Source organism: Herpailurus yagouaroundi, unplaced genomic scaffold (assembly GCF_014898765.1).
Source record: "Herpailurus yagouaroundi ecotype Mexico unplaced genomic scaffold, PumYag 269, whole genome shotgun sequence".
In the NCBI taxonomy this organism is placed as follows: Eukaryota; Metazoa; Chordata; class Mammalia; order Carnivora; family Felidae; genus Herpailurus; species Herpailurus yagouaroundi.
The window spans coordinates 78,195-96,882 of NW_024412486.1; the positions used below are offsets into that span (position 1 = coordinate 78,195).

The 18,688-nt window shown below is 44.8% G+C and overlaps 1 protein-coding gene across 1 annotated transcript; it reads left to right on the top strand.

Annotated features, from left to right (window-relative positions):
• Positions 1–1,226: 1,226 nt before the first annotated feature.
• Positions 1,227–18,299, top strand: LOC121021271 (oral-facial-digital syndrome 1 protein-like). The gene is made up of 11 exons (XM_040461530.1): positions 1,227–1,334; positions 3,310–3,446; positions 3,952–4,125; positions 6,403–6,509; positions 8,310–8,429; positions 11,019–11,092; positions 12,370–12,461; positions 13,701–13,890; positions 15,078–15,208; positions 15,759–15,870; positions 16,409–18,299. Exons 1-11 carry the CDS (start codon positions 1,235–1,237, stop codon positions 17,176–17,178), a joined length of 2,007 nt encoding a protein of 668 aa, XP_040317464.1. The 5' UTR covers positions 1,227–1,234; the 3' UTR covers positions 17,179–18,299.
• The last annotated feature ends 389 nt before the right edge of the window (positions 18,300–18,688 follow it).

Genomic DNA, 18,688 nt, shown 5'->3' on the forward strand with positions numbered 1-18,688 from the left:
GTGCAGAGCCTCCTTGGGATTCTGTCTTCCTCTCTCTGCCCCTCACCCCACTCATGCCATGTCTCTCTTTCTCAAAAATAAACGTTAAAAAAAAAAGAGTCTTGGGACTCCTGGGTGGCCTTAGGACCACTTGTTTGGTTGGTTAAGCATCTGACTCTTGGTTTCAGCTAAGGTTATAATTTCACAGTTTGTGAATTCGAGCACCACATCTGGGTCCACAGTGATAGTGCATGGCCTGCTGGGGATTCTTTGTGTCACCTCTCTGTGCCCCTGCCCCACACTCTCAAAAAAAACTTAAAAAAAAAAAAAAAAGACTTTTTATCTTCTTTCTCCTTCCCTTCCCCTATGTTCATCTGTTTTGTTTGTTAAATTCCACACGAGTGAAATTATATATTTGTCTTTCTCTGACTGCTTATTTTGCTTAGCATAATACACTCTAGTTTCATCCAGGTTGTTGTAGATGTCAAGATTTCATTCTTTTTGATCACCAAGTCATATTCCATTGTGTATATGTGTACATGCACTATACGTACACTACATATATACATATGTACATACACGTGTGTATATGTATACATACAGATATACACACCCCATCTTCTTTATCCATTCATCAATTGATGGACATATGGGCTTTTTGCATAATATGGCTATTATTGATAGTGCTGCTATAAACATTGGGGTGCATGTTCCCCTATGAATCAGCATTTTTGTATCGTTTGGATAAATGCCTAGTAGTGCAATTTCTGGGTCATAGGGTAGTTTAATTTTTAGTTTTTTGAGGAACCTCCATACTGTTTCAGCTGCAGCAGTTTGCATTGCACGAACAGTGCAGTGTTTGTTGGTTTAGATCGTGTTTTTCTGACACTTTTTTTTGCATAAACTTTCTCCATGTTTTGTCTAATTTTTCCATTTTTTTCTGACTTAAAAGAGCCCTTTGATATTATGAAATTACTTCTCGGTCTCCATATCCTCGCAAATATTTTTTTCCAGTGTATCACTTGTCTTTTGACTTCATTTCATGCCATACAGGTTTCTAATTCTTTCGTTGTTTGATAAATATTTCTCATTATTGCTCGTAGGTTTTGTGTCACGTTTGCAAAAAGAAATTATTCTTAGAAGATCTAGAATGTTTAAAAACCAATATCCTAGAAACAAGGTTGATGCAATGGTTGAATGAGAAAAGTTACGCAGCAAAACTGTATCATACACTTTGTGTCTTGTAGGTTTTCTCATGCAGTTTTTAAGAGAAATGGAAGAATATCATCAGTCCAGAAAGAGCTGTGATGTGGGAACTCAGACAAGTTCAACATTTCCTAGCAAAGACTCTCTTGGTAACTGTGGCTCTCCTTCAGAATTTTAATGTTTCTGTTTTCTCCTCAAATGAAGGAAAGGACCTGATGTGCTGTACTGTGGGTCTGTTCCCTGCCCTGGAGGGGTGCAAGCCCCAGGGGGCACAGGCGCACTCCTTCCTCTGGAAGCCTCACAGGATGCAGCCAGGACTGCTCACCTGCACTGCCCTTCCCTCTCCGAAGGCCCAAGTGCTTCTTTGTGCGTTGGGTTCAACTGGGAGGTTCTTCCCTAGGTCTCCTCTAACTTGAATTTATACCCACTAAGTGAGGAAATCCTTGACTGCGTGCCTTGAGGAGAAAACTAGAGAAGTCAGCAGTGTATCACTTTGGTTTAGAACTCAGAAAGTGGGGGTCCCCAGAGGAAGTGCAACTTGGAAACACTCCTTCTGGGTCAGAATAGTAGAGTCCAAATTTCTTTTCTTTTCTTTTTTTCTTTTCTTTTTTTTTTTTAATGTTTCTTTATTTCTGAGAGAGAAAGAGAGAGAGACAGCATGAGCAGGAGATGGGCAGAGAGAGAGAGAGGGAGACCCAGAATCTGAAGCAGGCTCCAGGCTCCTAGCTGTCCACAGAGCCGACAGAGCCTGATGTGGGGGGTCAAACCTACAAACCAGGAGATCATGACCTGAGCCGAAGTCAGCTGTTTAACCAACTGAGCCACCCAGGCACCCCTAGAGTCCAAATTGTCTAAAATTATGTGATTAATCAGTTTCTTGGCCCCTCCTGAGTCGTCTTGTCCCCTCCAGAGTACTTTTAACATGTAAGAAGAGAAGTCTATAATTTGTAAAAGCTAAACTGTATGACTAGGTCTTTATTTTTGGGCTACGTTTTATTCCATTGGGAACATGGTACATGCTTATTCTAGAGTGGTTCTGTCCAATAATAGCCACATATGTTACGGTTAATTTTCTAGTAGCCATAGTGGGGGCGGGGGGGAACAGGTGAATTTATTTTAATATATTTTATTTAACCCAGTATGTCCAAAATATTCCAACATATAATTGATACAAAAAACGTTAATGGTATTATTTTATATAAAATTTCCATGCTCCATCTTTGAAATCTGGTGTTTACACTTAGAGCACCTCTCAATTCGAACTGGTCCTATTTCATGTACCCCATGGCCACATGTGGCTAGAGAGTCCTGTATTGGACGGCACAATTGTAAAGCATTTGGAAAACCCAGAAGAGTAAATGGAAAACCTGTTGAAAGTTCTCTAAAAAGACGCACGCTGACAATCTTTTTAAACTACTTGTGTCAGCCGCCTTGTCCGGTGCATCCTTTTTGGCGGGTGGTGTTCTCCACGATCGAGCTCATCCTGCAAGTCCGGGTTTGCGGTTGGTTGATGCTGGCCCTCAGCTGTTGTGGGGGCTGTGGGTCTACTGGAGAGAGCACTAGAATGACAGCCCAGCAACAGACGAGCTTGCAGCCCCAGTCCTGCCCTTACACAGTTGCTTAGCCCTCTGGGACTCATTTAAACTATATGGGCATCTGCTTCCTTCTCTGCAAAGCAGAGGAGTCAAAATACGTGACCTTTGATTTATTTTAAGGTCCGTGTTTTGAACGTGTCAGTCGACTTTAACCACAGTCCAATAAAAGCACTCTCTGCCTTGGCACTTAGGGACTGGGAAGAGATGCGAGTGTTTTCTGACTTAAGTTGCACTCTTGGCTTTCTTTCCCCCTGACATTGGATGGTGAGAATTTCCGATGTAAAGAATGGTGGAAACGGTTGTACAGTGAACACTTGTATACCTAGACTTACCCGGTAAATTTGTATCCTCCTTGCCTGATCGCTTATCCGACCCATCCATTAATCCATCTTAATTTTGTGGCGTTTCAAAGTAAATTGCAGACATCCCTCCAGTTGCCCCTAAGTATATTCTGCTTTTAAACAGAGCTCTAGCCTCTTGTTCAACTGCCTGCAGTTCTCTATGCTAATTTCCTATGTTGTTTTAACAGTGGAGAAGCTTCAGCTTATTGACGATGAGTTTGCAGGTGCTTACCCTCAACGTCCAAAGTTAGAATCCTTAGAAGTAAAGTTAAATGAACATAAGAGAGAAATGGAACAGCAGCTTCGGGCAGAAATGTGTCAAAAGGCGAGCTGTATCTTGTTGCTGTGCTTGTCTTGAAGGTCTTTTTTTAAATTTAAGTTTATTTTGTGAGTGAGTGTAAGCAGGGGAGGGGGCAGAGATAGGGCAAGAGAGAATCCTAAGCAAGCTCCACACTGTCAGCACAGAGCCTGACTTGGTGTTTGAACTCATGAACCATGAGATCATGAACTGAGCCGAAATCAAGAAGTCAAGATGTTTCACCAACTGAGCCACCCAGGTGTCCTATGGTGTCTTCATCTTGGGTATGGGGGGAAAAATAGAGAATTTTTATTAACGAATGTGATATACTGTTAGACATGATTTTTCTTTCCAACCGGTGTCATTTTTTATGTCTTTTGAGTGAATTCTACAGGTACAGTGAATGAGATGAAACTAAAGATGAGTTAAACTAAGTATATTTAGAGCATTAGTGTTAAACCTAACCATGAAGAGAGAAGTTATTTTCTTAGTATACTTTCAGTCTTTATAATAATTGGTGATCGATTCGCAGTTAAAGTATTTTAAAGATACTGAAATAGCAAAAATTAAAATGGAAGAGAAAAGAAAGTCTGAGAGGGAATTGGCTGAGTTCCGGAACGAATTGGAGAGAGCTTGTCAAGCAAAATCTGACGCCCTTATTTCTCGGGAAAAGTTGTCTCTTGAGAGAATTCAGAAGCACCAAGAGGTAAGATTTTACAATTCTTTGCCAGGTGTCTATTTCCTGTGGCTGTTTGTAGATGGGCTTCAGGCCCTAGAGTGGGTTGTGACAGTTGGTTAGCCAAGATCAAGCCCTACAGGTGTATGAGGGATGGAGGTCAAGAGCACAAGTGGTAGGACTGGCCTTGAAAAAGTTATGGAGACTTCCTCCCCGGAGAGTGCTGGGAGGAAGGGACTGCGGGTGCTAGCTTCCATGTTGGGAATGGGCAAAACTCCCCGCTGAACATGCTCTCTCCTCTTGGGCAGATCGGAGGGCTGGGGGGCAGCCTCGAGGAGAGGATCAGTGTGGAACGGCTGCGTGGGGTTGGGGGCCTAGCAGCCCTCTGAAGTAGGCCGGAGTGGCAGAGCTGTGTGGAGGACCTGGCTGTGACACGGGCAGCCTGCAGCTGTAGTGGACTGAACCAACTGCTTGTAGGCAGTTGGTGTGGTAGAGTCTGTAAGATTAGCGAGGGAGGAGGCGCTTGGGGAGTGGACCCGACAGAGCTGAGTTTACTTGGCTTGAGAAGTGCAGCCTATTGGATTGAGGACATTGGGGTTCGGTGGGATAGTGAAAGGGGCCAGGGGGACGGTGGGTGACTACTAACCCAGGGTGGAGGGAGACAGGGCTGTGTCCAGTCTCCGAGGCATCCAGGATGAGATGTCAGAACACTGACAGAAAAGTAAGCGTGGGCCCAGAGGACAGGGCTGCAGGTTGAGATGTTGTGTGGAGACTAGAAACAAAGTACAGCATGCTGCCCTTGGGTCACAGGGGTTGAGGGTCCCTGGAGTAGCGGAGTCTAGGATTGTGAAATGGTCATTTGATCTTTCCTAGAAAGTGACTGGACAGGAGGTGGAAAGGGCAAGGAGTGGCAGGAGGGATGAGGTCCACTCTTTCAGGAAAAACTGGTTCCTTTCCCAAGCAGCTGTCTTAGACCAGCCTGGATTTGGGACACAGTTTCCTGTGTCCAGCTGGAACCACTGCTATGTGGAGACCTCAAAAGTTGAAGGACTCCCTCCCAGCACCCATCCTTGCTTATGGCTTCTCAGAAAGACCCAGTCGGGGCGCCTGGGTGGCGCAGTCGGTTAAGCGTCCGACTTCAGCCAGGTCACGATGTCGCGGTCCGTGAGTTCGAGCCCCGCGTCGGGCTCTGGGCTGATGGCTCGGAGCCTGGAGGCTGTTTCCGATTCTGTGTCTCCCTCTCTCTCTGCCCCTCCCCCGTTCATGCTCTGTCTCTCTCTGTCCCAAAAATAAATAAAAAACGTTGAAAAAAAAAAAAAAAAAAAAAAGAAAGACCCAGTCATGTGATACGATTTTGTGTACGATTTCTGTTGATGGGGTTCTTAGAAAAATCGATGTTGGAACCACTGTCTTTGAGATGATTGGATGGTGTTTACATTAACAACCGCATCCTCAGGACGGGTGACTGGCTAGTTCAGATCAGTTACCAGACCAGAATATTCATTGAGTTTGCTGATTCTCTGAAGGCTCTGGACAAGATGGCCATCCTCCTACCAAGCATTCTGGCTTTATTCCACCACCTGCAATGCCCTTCTTGTGCCCCTGATGAAACCCTCTTGGCCTTCAAAATCCAGGTGCTGTGTCACTTCCTTGTAATGCCTTCCCTGACTCACTCAGGTGCTGTTCCTGCCACAGTCCTGAAGTATTTTAGTTATAAAAGTCATCACATCCTAGTGTGATAATTTCTCTCTCTCTTTCCCTGACTAAACTGAATTTTGGAAAGATTGGAACTCTATCTGTTCGTCTTCCTCTAGTTCTGAGTGTGCTGTTAGACACATGCCAGGTACTCCATGAAGCCTTGCTCAGTGAACACACAAATGGAAGTGTGGCCTGTTCATTCAGCTTGTTAACCCTGAATGAGAATAAGCCATGAACTGAAACTTTCAGACGACAGAACCAGGAGAATTCTATTCTTTGGAATTTTTATTGCTACATGCACATTCTGTGTCATTTTCCTCATGCTGATGCACTTGTCCAAATGTTAAGTGTCTGAGAGATGTCCATTAGGTAGAATAAATAGAGCAGAAATATTAGGAATATATGATAATGGAACTGAACAGTCATTGAAGGACGGAATACATATTTGGGTAGCTAAATGGGCAAAAAGAGTACCCTGATCAGAACCTCTTGAAAGTGAAATTGTAACCCTAAGTCTCTGTAGTTCTCTGGAATTGAGGAAGCACTATATTAGTTCAGATCTGTTGTATCTTTAGCTTGCTTGCTGAAAACTAACGGTTTCGCACACAGATTGAAACCAAGGAGATTTATGCTCAGAGACAACTTCTCCTCAAAGATATAGACGTGCTAAGAGGCAGAGAAGCAGAGCCGAAGCAAAGAATGGAAGCTTTTGAATTGTGAGTAACGTGTGTTCGTTTGGGATATTCAGAATGACGATTCAAAAGAACTAAATACACGTCTTAATAGTCTGATGTTAACTGCCAGTTGGAGTGTTCACTTGTAAAGGGGATCCCACCTAGCTTTAAAAGGCAGGCACAAATGAAGAGAAAGACTAGGGTTTCACTTATGAACTAGTACACATTAGAATGAAAAGCAGAGTGAGATGCCGTCATCGGGCTACAGTATGACCAGACACGTGACTTGAAGAAGCTGATAATGCTTGAACAAATGCCATGTTTCTCACTTACATCCAGTCATTCACATCCAGTAGCTGCATGTGTGCAAAGTAACAATTCCAGATACCCGGACCTGCCGCCCTCTCCTGCACTGCTGCTGTCGGGGGAGGGGGAAGACGGTGGCTCTGACTCGACTCCTACTGGGCGAAGAAACTACTGGTGGTTGTTTATTTTTTTGTTTGTTTGTTTGTTTGTTTTTTCTTAGTACCAATTGCGGAGGGGCAGAGAGAGAGGGAGACAGAATCTGAAGCAGGCTCCAGGCTCTTGGCTGTCAGCACAGAGCCTGACCAGGGGCTTGAACTCCTGAACCGCACAGTTAGGACCTGAGCCAAAGTCGGACGCTTAGCCACACGCTGAGCCACCCAGGCACCCCTGGGTGAAACCATTTCTCTTGGTGTGTGTGTTCCTTTCCCTAAGTGCTCACATCTGTATCCTCCTTCATATCTCAGCTGGGATTAAGAGCAAGCTCCCCAGTCTGTAGTTGGTGGAATTAAGCTTTCTTTCCCATTTGGCGTCTTGAAACTCGAAATATTCCAGGAACCGTATTTTATTTAAGAGGTTTGTCTTTGTCTTTATTAATGTTTTTCATTTATGTAAGTTCTGTTCATTTGATTTCTTCCTACCTTACTCTCTTTGGAAATTCTCAAGTGGCAGTTTGCTAATGTGAGAGAAAAGAAAAGGGACAAAGTTTGGGCAGATTCTGGATTGTATAATCATGATTATGTAACCACTTCTTGAACCTCTGTTTGCCCTGCTTCTCCCTTGTAAGCACATTAACTGAAGTGAATGGATTTACTCGTCCTTTGCTGTACAGATGGGGCAGCAGAGGGAGCTCTAACACCAAGCCTTTATGCTTGGCCGGGAACCCTCCCATCCCTGTGGTTTGGTCTAAGTGCCTGTGAACCTGATTCCTGGCTCCGGAATTGGTTTTGCAGCTGATTGAGGGTCTTCCCATGAAAAGCACTCCATTCTTCGGATTTGGAGGTTCTGATGGGCCTACCTTCTGTTTTCGGCATCTTCAGTCAATAGATAAGGGATGCCCAAAACGAATCTTCCACCTCTGATTTTTAGGGACCAGTTAACTCTCACAGTTAGAAATAACAGTCTAGAATAAACAAACACTTAAGGTACACTAAAGTTGGCTTTGTGGCTTTGTAACTAAAAGCATCCTTCTTTCACCCCTCAGTTGATTGTGACCCTTTGTCCCCTGTACCCCCCTTTTTGAGTGTGGGTTCTCTCCTGTAAGTGTAGAAAAGTAAGAAACCACTTTGGTCACCACACATTGACACTCCCCTTAGCCAGGTGCCGCCATAGAAGGCTATCTGCTAGCTAATGAACTAAGTCAGTCAGTTCGTAAAGTAGATGGACTTCTGGCTCTTTTAGTTCACTTCTCAGCAGGGAAGCCATGTGAAGGTTTTACCCTGTGGAGCTAAAAACACAAGGTGTCTCTTTCCCTCTAAATGTGTTACTTCCGATGTTGGGGTTTTCTTACGTGCTTTCTTTCTCTTTGGCTAATTGCAGGGCTCAGCGGCTACAAGAAGAAAAAAATAAAAGCGCAACTGATGCACTTAGTAAACGGGAGCTGAATGTCCAGAGTATTGAGGAGACCTATGACCAAAAGATCAAGAATGAGCTTCTCAAGTAATTGCTTGGCATTGTTAAAGGAATCATGTGTTTGAATTAAGTTGCTGGAAACACAACCACACTGATGAAGTAAATAGGACTGACAGTTGATGGCAAAATTGGGTGTTGAAAAAAATCTGTGTTTTCATTTGGTAGTCCAGCCTTTCTCGTGAGTATTTAAGATAGGTTGAAAAGGTACATATGGAGAATGGCATCCTCTGCTCATTTAAAAAAAAAAAAAAATGTTAACGTTTGTTTATTTTTGAGAGAGCGAGACACAGCTCAAGCAGGGGGAGGGGCAGAGAAAGAGGAGACACAGAATCTGAAGCAGGCTTCTGGCTCTGAGCTGTCAGCACAGAGCTTGACACAGGGCTCGAACTCATGAACCATGAGATCATGATCTGAGCTAAAGCTGGATGCTCAACCAACTGAGCCACTCAGGCACCCCTCATTCTTACTTGTAGCTTCTCTGACACTTCCTGAGGGTATGTGGTTTGCTTTAATTTTGGGGGCACTTTAAGATTTGCTCAGTTCGCGCAGATGAGAATCTATAACATTGAAATTAAAGTCATTTTCATTTTTTTAAATATTTATTTACTTTTGAAAGAGAGAGAAAGGGAGAGAGGGACAGAGTGTGAGTGGGAGAGGGGCAGACAGAGGGAGACACAGAATCTATAGCAGGCTCTAGGCTCTGAACTCTCAGCACAGAGCCCAATGCAGGGCCTGAACCCATGACCCGTGAGGTCATGACCTGAGCTGAAGTCAGATGCTTAAATCAACTGAACCACCCAGACACCCCTAAAATCACTTTCTGTTATCTTTTATTATACTGACACTAAGATGGGGCTAGCTAATGATTTATACATTGGTCTTCTACTAGTGATAGTATTTGTCAGTGAACATGTGCCTTGTATTTCTTCAGGCTTCTGCAGAATCAGAATCCAAAAAAACCCCAGTTAATTCTATGAAGCAAAAAACAATATAGGAAAGGAGAATGTGATCACTGTGGCTTTCTTATAGCCTGAAATTTGTGTCCCACTGAATAACCTCTTCATGCAAAGACATTAAGCCCATATGGTAACTTTCTAGTGCACAGTATAACATCTGGCACGTAATAAGTGCTCAGTTAATACTGATTGAGTAAATGCATGTGTAGTGAAGAGAAGAGTCAACTAAGCTTCCCTGGGTGTTTCTTAGTCATTGGCCTCATTTTTATTGCCTTGCTTATAATTTGTCATTGATATGCCATTACGTAGTACCCACAAGGGTTTCTGGAGGCTGTTTTTTTTTCTTTTAATGTTTTTATTTTTGAGAAAGAGAGAGAACACAAGCAGGGGAGGGGCAGAGAGAGAGGGAGGGAGGGAGACACAGAATCCAAAGGAGGCTCTAGGCTCTGAGCTGTCAGCACAGAGTCCAGCACAGGGCTCAAACTCATGAACTGGGAGACCAGGACCTGAGCCAAACTCAGATGCTCAATCAACTGAGCCATCCCTGGAGGTTATTGTTTAAAAAAATTCTGTTAAAAAAGTAGCACCATTTTCATTGTATCAGTTTTGAAATGATGGGTTTTATGTCCTCTCCTCTAACATAGTAGTGAATACTGAAGTAGCTCTAGTCATTAAATGGTGGGAAATAAATGAAAACTGTATATGTGAACTTGGTGTAGCAATGGATACAGTGAATTGTTGGGTATCATTTGGCCTTGGGTGTACTTATGGCTTCAGCAAGTGTTCACGTTGGGAGGATATCACGCAAGTGCCTCTCTCTGCTTTCTCTGACCTCTGAACCAGAAAGTCAGCTGGTAACAGCTGGTGGAGGTGGCTTAAGCTTGTAAGATGAGCCTTTGGGTGTCTCTAATTCAGTGCTAATGCTGTTGGCCGTTGTCTCTCAGGACTGTACTCAGCCCCTAAGGGCAGAAGTTCTTCCGTTAGGGACGGGAGACAGGACAGGTGAATTACAGGACTGGAGAGGTGAATAACCAACTGACTCAGTTGTCATTTGGGATTTAGAGTCTGTCATGCACACTGGAAATTTAACTTCATTTAGTTCCTTGTGTCGGTTGAGACCAACAGGGAAGTAATTGTCCTTGGTTCCCTCACAAGAACAGGACCCTTCATTTTGTGTGATTGCATTTGAGAATTGAATTTACAGGGTCACAGCAGAGTTCTCTGGACCTTTCACGTTCAGAATTCAGATCCCTGGCTCTCGTCTTGAGAGAGCCTGAGGTTTGCACGTGGTCACTCTCAGTGCCCTTTGCTGCCCTGGTCCCATAGATAAGCTCAGGTATTGGTAGTAGTCCATCCAGGAGAGTGACAAGCTCATTTTAGTTTTTCTTTTTTTTTTTAATGTTTATTTTTGAGAGAGAGAGAGAGAGAGAGAGAGAGAGAGAGAGAGAGAGAGAGAGAGAGAGTCAGAGTGTGATAGGGGAGGAGCAGAGTGAGAGGGAGACACACATTCCAAAGCAGGCTTCAGGCTCTGTGCTGACAGCTCAGCCCCCAATGGAGGGCTTGAACTCACAAATCATGAGATCATGACCCGAGCTGAAGTTGGACGCTTAACCCACTAAGCCACCCAGGCGCCCCTCATTTTAGTTTTTCTGACTTGCAGATATCAACTTGAACTCAAGGACGACTATATTGCTAGAACTAACAGGCTGATAGAAGATGAAAGGAAGAATAAAGGTGACTCTGGGGGCAAGCTGTATTTTTCCACACTAACACAGGCTGTTAACTTCCTAGTGTCTATTCTGTATTCTCAAGAAGCCATTGCTTACACTTCGTGTTACTGCAAAAAGGACATGATTTTTGTTAATTTTACAAAATAAAAAAATACTGTTTTTTACTACATTTTTGTGAACTAAGGTTAGTGATTTATCAGCAGGGCTTTATCCAACTTTATTTCTGTGTATTTTGATAGATGTGATTATCAACAAGGTGCCAGCGACTTTTTGCTATCTGGTAAATACTACTCTTAACCATAAGACACTTCATTTTTTACTTCAGGAAAATTTTAACTTCTGTGTCGCTGTGATACAGTTTCTTACTTCTTTTACTTCTGATGTATTTTTATGATTCATGATATTTTCACTTGACATATAATCTTTTTTTTTAAGTTTATTTTTTTTTATTTTGAGAGAGAGATGGTCAGAGAAGATCCCAAATAAGCTCTGCCCCATCAGTGCTGAGCAAGTGTGGGGATTGAACTCACAGAACTGTGAGATCATGGCCAGACCCGAAACCAAGAGTCAGATGCTTAACAAACTTACTGGCCCAGGCACCCCTACTTAACATATAATCCCTTAAACTCTTGTATACGTCAGCTTGAGAGTAGGTAAGTTGAATAATTTTTCAGTCTTTGAGATATTTGACATCTTAATATATTTCTAGGACTTTGTCGATGACAAGAAGAGAACTTTTAGTGACAATTTGAAGTGGACTCTTGGGAGTGAACCAGGGCTAGGCACATGATGCTGACGGGCCAGGTCACCCAGTGTATGTCTGCTCCTCCACAGTTAATTTGTGGAGGCTGATACTTAGGTATCCGTGCCATCACCTATTTGGCACATTAGGGTTTTGATGATACATCTTCATAGACCGTGTTAGATGAAGTGAAAATGACAAAATAGTAAGTACAAAATCACAATGGACAAATCTGTCTTTAAGGAAATTCCGACCTGTCGGCATGTGGGCCCTGTGCTCAGAGCCGATGGTATAAGTGGTGACTTCTCTGCAGCAGGATGAGGCTTGCTACATATCTGACTGTTACACTAACTTCCTGTTACCTGTTGAGTAACGTGGCTTATTTCCTACTTACTGCTGATTTGTTTTGACCTTGACATCTGCTATTCAGATAATGAAATAATGGTCATAGGTCTGACATACTGGCCACAAATTATTAAATGACTTGTGTATTCACTAGGAAAACCTGATGATGTTAATTGGTTGACTCTTTCTTTCAGAAAAAGCTATACGTTTGCAAGAGGAGCTGATGGCTATTAATTCAAAAAAGGAAGAACTCAGTCATTGTATAAATCGTGTCAAAGAGCTTGAGGTAATTGTGAAGTCTTTTCTTTTGATTTAGACATTAGACAATATATGAAACTTGAGCTTCAGTCCTGTGTGATTTATCTTAAGTTACCCTCTTGATGTGTTGGGTCTTGTTACCGTGTGACTCAAGGTGATGGCTGCACTTCAGTTCATTTGCTAGTTCTTTGTTTCCATCTTTGTCTCCTGGGGAAGCATAGGAAGAGGATGTCTTTTGGGGCCTAATCCCTGCCTGAATCCTGTGTTCTCTCTCTTTCTGCTTGTGTGCCTTTGGGCAAGCACTGTGACCTCAGACTCCTTATGTGTAAACTCTGGGATGTTCCCGCCATGCATGGTTGTGGAGGGATTTGGGGGAGCCGAGTTTTGCATGTCGTATGCAGCTTGTACGCACTAGCTTCTACCTCAGCCTCTTCTCCCTTGCCATCAAGGGCAGAAAAAAATTCCTGTCAGGAAGTCAGAATCTCCCAGTTTAAAACCTGATGAGATGCACTTTTCAAATGCCATTGTTACTTGACTTGTATTAAGTTGTGTGTTCACGGGACACCTGGCGTTTAAGTGTCCAACTTAGGCTCCGGTCATGATCTCACAGTTTGTGGGTTCAAGTCCTGTGCTGGACTCTGTGCAGACAGCTTGGAGCCTGGAGCCTGATTTGGATTCTGTGTCTCCCTCTCTCTGCCTCTCTCTTAAATAAAAAAGCAAACAAACATTACAAAAACTTGTGTGCTATCTGAAGGACAGAGCCGGAACTTTAGGTACTTAAATTTTATGCACAGAACATATTTTTGTAGCATTTTACATACAGAACATATTTTGTAAGGAGTTACTTACTAGAGAGTTCTGTAGGCTTCTCACACTTGAGCTATATTTTTACTGAGAAGAGGAAAGCACCACAGTGCATTAGTGAAATATCACCCTTTTGTATTTAAGAAATGTATTGCTGCAATCTGGGGTTGCCTTTTTGGGCCCTTAGTTTCATCTGGAAAATGGGGATCTTCAGATTCCCCAAGCTAGTGCTTGGTAGGACCAGGTCTTCCACAGGTGCAGTTGGATGAGCTTCCTCCTGCCCCAGCTCTTGGGCAAAAGAATTGTTGGAGTTCGGATCTTGTTGCAGAGAAACAGACTTCAGTCAGATGACCTTCATTAAATTGTGTTCAATTTAAATGTTCAGTGTTCAGGCAGCCTGGCAATTTTTACTTAGAAGTGTGAAGTCACCACTCACATACAGGTGTTTCTGTTTCGATTCCAGCTTGAGTTAGAGTCGGTCAGAACCCAGTCTTTGGCAATAAGCAAACAAAACCACCTGCTGAATGAAAAGGTGAAAGAAATGAGTGACTATTCGCTACTGAAACAAGGAAAACTGGAGCTTCAGGCGCAAAATAAATTACTTAAACAACAGCTGGGAGAGACCAGAAATGAGAACTTGCCCCTTCTAAACCGTAAGTCTTGTTTTGTCTGGATTGGCATGCCTTTGTGATTGACACTGGCTCAGTATTCCGAAACTTCGCTGCCCTGTAAGGGAGGCTTCAATTGAGAAGGTTTTCTAAAATTTCGTGGATTGAAGGTACATTCTTTTCACTCACTGCCGCAAAGTTGCGTCACTAACAAGTTTTCAACTGTATAAATACGCCTCTCTGGGTGGCCCTTGGCTCTCCTTCCCTCTGAATGCTGGTTGGGTTTGGCCAGTGGGGACACACTCCCGTGCTTGGAGGGAGAGAAAAGAGTGAGGTCGAAGTGGCTGTGATCCCTTCTGCATCTCCTCCTGTGCAGTAGCCCAGGGCGGGCCCTGGGCCTCAGCCAGGCAGGAGCCCAGGCCTTGGCTTCTCAGGGCTCTGTACCTGCTCGTGCTCTCCAGGTCTGGGAATTCCTCCCCTCCTGACCCTCTAGGCCCTAGGAGCGTTGACAACAGGGCCCCGGTACCCCGGGGAACTACACTGTCCTTCGTGGCTACCCGATGTGAGTCCCTTTAGTAAAGGATCTTCCAATGACCCGAACTGGGACACCATCTGCTTTCTGCCTGGACCCTGAGTGCTGCTGACAGATGCCCAGGTCGGACTGGACGTCGGGGCAGTCGTTGGCAGGTTCTGACAGGTTCCTCCTGTGCCTTCTGTGCGTACTAGGGCAGATTGGTGGGCTTTCATGTTAATTTCTGGATTTGAAAGAATTCTTTTACTGGGAGTACAATCCTGGAGAGCTGTAAAGTGTGCAGTCACGTGCATTAAATTATTTTGTTCTGGGGCGTCTGGGTGGCTCAGTCGGTTAAGTGACTAACTCTTGATTTTGGCTCAGGTGATGATCTTGCAGTTCATGAGTTGGAGACCTTGCGCCGGGCTCTGCACTGACAGTGCGGAGCCTATTTGGGATTCTCTCTTTCTCCCTGTCTCTGTCCCTCAGTGCTTGTATGCGTACGCGTGCTCGGCCTCTCTCTCAAAATAAGTAAACTTAAATAAACTTTTTTTTAAAGTAATTCTTTTGTTGGGAAGTTGGTGAGTTAAGATGGCTCTTAGTCTCCTTAATTACTATCATGTATAAAGGGAAGAACAACGTAAAGCCTCTTGAGCTGCTTTGGTTAGGTGAAACGAGAAAACGTGAGGCTGGTGACAAGCAGGCTTTTTTACCTTCACAGACCTGGCTCAGCCTTCTCCAGAGCTGGTGCCTTTTCAGAAAGAACTAAAGAAAGCAGAGAACGCTGTCGTGTGTGAGCATAAGGAGTTCGAGATCCACAGGCAGAACCTGCAGAAGCAGCTGCAAAGTGAAGTGAGTACTGCCTGGCTCACCCAGGCATCTGGGCGGCCGCTCTGTGGGCCTGGGGACTCGGTGTGCGCCACACCGGCACCAGTCAGCCGGTGGCATCAGAAATGAGCCCCCAGTCTGCTGATTACTCCCCCAGTGTTCTTTGTCCTTGGAGAAAACTCTCAAGCTGTTGTGTGACCTTAGGTTCCCCATAGTAATAAAACCGAGAGGAAAGTAAACCCCCCTAAACACGCAGTTTTCCAATCCCTGTTGGTGCTCCCTGGTAAAAGTAGCTGATTCCCCCCCCTGTGATGCAACAGTATTGATGCTCTTTCTGACGTCTGCCTCTTGTGCTGGAGTAGCTGTTGTTCGAGAGGAGTGCAAAAGGAGCTGTGGAGCTTGCTGGTGGGTTCTGTTGTTGTTTCATCTGGACCCCGGGGGTGATGGGTGTCCGGCTGCCGAGAATTGGCCAAATTGATGAAGAAAATCAGCCCGATGAGAGAATTGTGCCTTTGGAAGTATGCTGTGTGATTGGTTTTACATGGATTTCTTTTCCTTCTCTAAATCTTGGCAGATTGAACGTTCTGCACAGCTGAAGGCCCAGATCCTTGATTACGAAGATTGCATAAAGAGATTAATGAGACAGGTGGATGATTTGAAATTGCAACTGAAACAAACTCAGACGGGTTAGAGACCTCTTTAACTTGCGTGAGGGTGCACAGGTGGGAGAGAGAATGCGAGCAGCTTCTGATGCTTGGGAACACGTAATGATGATGATTCAGTGAAGTTGTAATTCTCACAGTAGGGAAAAGCTTTAGAAATGTGTCACCTTACAAGTAAAACTCTTGTCTTGGGGCACCCGGGTGGCTTAGTCAGTTAAGCGTCCGACTTCAGCTCAGGTCATGACCTTGCGGTTGTGGGATTGAGCCCCATGTCAGGCTCTGTGCCGACAGCTCAGCCTGGAGCCTGCTTAGGATTCTGTATCCCCCCCCCCACTTCTCTCTCCCCCTCCCCCCTCTGCGTGAAGAAAGCAGGCCGTGAAGCCATAGCTGGTACATGCACTCTCTTGATAAATGTTGATCATGACTGCAGCTTCAGAAAGTGTTGAATGTGCGAGTTTGTCCTGAATACTTTGATTTTTGCAAAAGAATGCTCTTGATCTCTTTTAACTCTATCCTCCACCTTTTCCCATCCTTTCTCACACTGTCGTTTTGTAACCCATAGCCCTAGAGAACGAGGTGTACCGCCACCCAAAGAATTCTCTGCTCGATCGGCCCATCAGCGGATTAATGGGTGGCGACGTGGTGGTACCTCACAACGATGTAAGCGGGGATTTCTTGAAAGATGCTTTTGGACTGGAAAGGCTGACGGCAGGCATGCTTCTGTCAAGGATCGCAAGTGACCCAAGTGCGAGCACCGGGAGTAGTTCCCCCGATTCTGACCTGGAGTTTGTAGCCAAGACCAAGGCAAGGGTGAAAGAGCTAGAGGATGAGGCCGAGCGTTTGGAGAAAGCTTTCCGAACTTACCATCCAAGAGTTCATCCACGCCCCACGGGAAGGTCTTCAGCAACCACGAGCTCGCCACCCCTGCACATGACAGGAACACCCAAAAAGGCCACTTCCAGTTCCCCTGGAAGACCTACTTCCGTAGAGGACGCGGCTGTCCCTGAGCAGCCTCTGGCAGGCACACCCGAGGAGGACAGGAGCAGCGCTTCGGCTTCTGAGGCACGGCCGCACAAGGGCACGCCCTCCAGACGCCTCTCCTCCACTCCGCTGCCAAAGGCCGAAAGCAGCCTCCTTGCTAAAGCGTATCTGGAAGGTGAGCTGCCAAGAGGGTTGTGGGGTGCTCTGCATTTGGAAGCTTCTGGTGCTCAGAGGGCCTCTGAGCCGAGGGAGAGTGCTGTCCAGGACGGCAGGAAGGAGCCAACAACCACAAGCTTTGCACTGGGTGAGCAGAAGCCACCCTCTGGGTCACTTACAGCCCCACTTGTCTGACCTCGTGCCCTGCTCTGTGTGACCTCATGCTCTGTTCTATGTGATCTCAAGCCCCCCTGAGTGTGCCCATGTGACCAACTCTGGGTGATCTTGGTTCCTGTTCCAGGAACCCCTCTAACCCCATTCCATCTGAGCTGGTACCCCTCTCTAAGTGACCTCAAGCCTGCTGTGGGTGCATTCAAGCTCTGTTGTTGGTGACCTCAAGCCCCACTCTAGTTCAGTATGTCCCCACTTTGGGTGAGCTGGTGTTGAGCTCTGGATGACATAGTACCCCTCTCTAGGTGAGTTGGAGCCCTGCTCCAGTTGAGTTCTAGCCCTGCTCCCTGTGACTTCAGTTCCCACTCTGAGTGACTTCATGCCCCGTTCCAGGTGACCTTGAACCCTGTTTCTGGTTATTTTGTGCTTTACTCAAGGTGAGCTTGAGTCCTGTGCCTAGATGAACTTGGGCCCTGCTTCACTTGAGCTAGAGCCCTGCTCAGGTGAGCATGTGTACCACTCTTGGTGAGAATGAGAGTGGCATCAGTGGGCATGAACGTTGCCTCAGATGAGCTGGAACCCCCTTCTTGTTGAGCTTGTGCCCTGCTCCTGGTGAGCACTAGTCCTGCTCTGGGTGAGCTTGAACCCAGCTTTGGGTGAGCATGTGCCTGGCTCTGGTTGAGCTGGAGCCCCTCTCCTCACCTTGAGCCTTGCTCCAGGTGACCTCATGCTCTGCTTCTAGTGAGCTCATGCCCCACTCTGGGTGACATCAAGCCCTGCCCTTATGAGCATGAGCTCTGTTCCAGGTGATCCTCCTCTTTCTGCCCCTTGCTTACTTGTGTCCTCTCTCTCTCTCTCTCTGAAATAAAATAAAATGAAATCTGTTTTGTACTGTCTTAAAATATACCTGTTTACATTTTTTAATTTAAATTTTTGTTATTTCTAATTTAAATTTATTATATTCAGCTGTTGTAATCTGTAAATGTTGATATTTTAACAAATGTACTGAATTTCTGTTAACATAATGTGGGTAGTTTATGTGAATATCCTATTTGTGTTTGAAAAAACAATGCATATAATGTGATTACAAGTTGTTGGGTTGCACATAATGCCCATGATATAAATAATTTATTTTCTTATTGATAGTTGTCTAGTGGGTTTCTTTATTACTGAGAGATATATGTTATAATCTATCATTCTATCATCTTGGTTTGTTCTTTTCACCTTGAAGTTGTCAGTTTTGCTATATAGTTTTTGAGGTGGGCTAATGTCTATGAGGTGGTGTGTAGGGTCTGGCACTGAGAGCTGGCTTTGTGGCTAATCATTGTACTATACAATCTGAGTCTGGTGAGCATCTTCATGGTGGGCCACATGTCATTTCTTTCAAGAGCTTTTTGAACAGTAAGAAAAGTCCCCACAATGTGGAGGAGTACATCCTTATAATTTGAGAGGTCTTCTCATAAAAATAATTTTCTGGATGTGGGTATACTGTGGCTTCCTTAGAATTGGAAATGAATCTAGATCATTGGGCTTG

Bases quoted from the DNA above. Each gene is read 5' to 3' on its own strand.
- LOC121021271 (XM_040461530.1), top strand. From the start codon at position 1,235: ATGCAGTTTTTAAGAGAAATGGAAGAATATCATCAGTCCAGAAAGAGC. The intron at 1,335-3,309 runs GTAACTGTGGCT...TTGTTTTAACAG, and splicing joins TCCTAGCAAAGACTCTCTTG to TGGAGAAGCTTCAGCTTATT. The intron at 15,871-16,408 runs GTTAGAGACCTC...TGTAACCCATAG, and splicing joins ACTGAAACAAACTCAGACGG to CCCTAGAGAACGAGGTGTAC.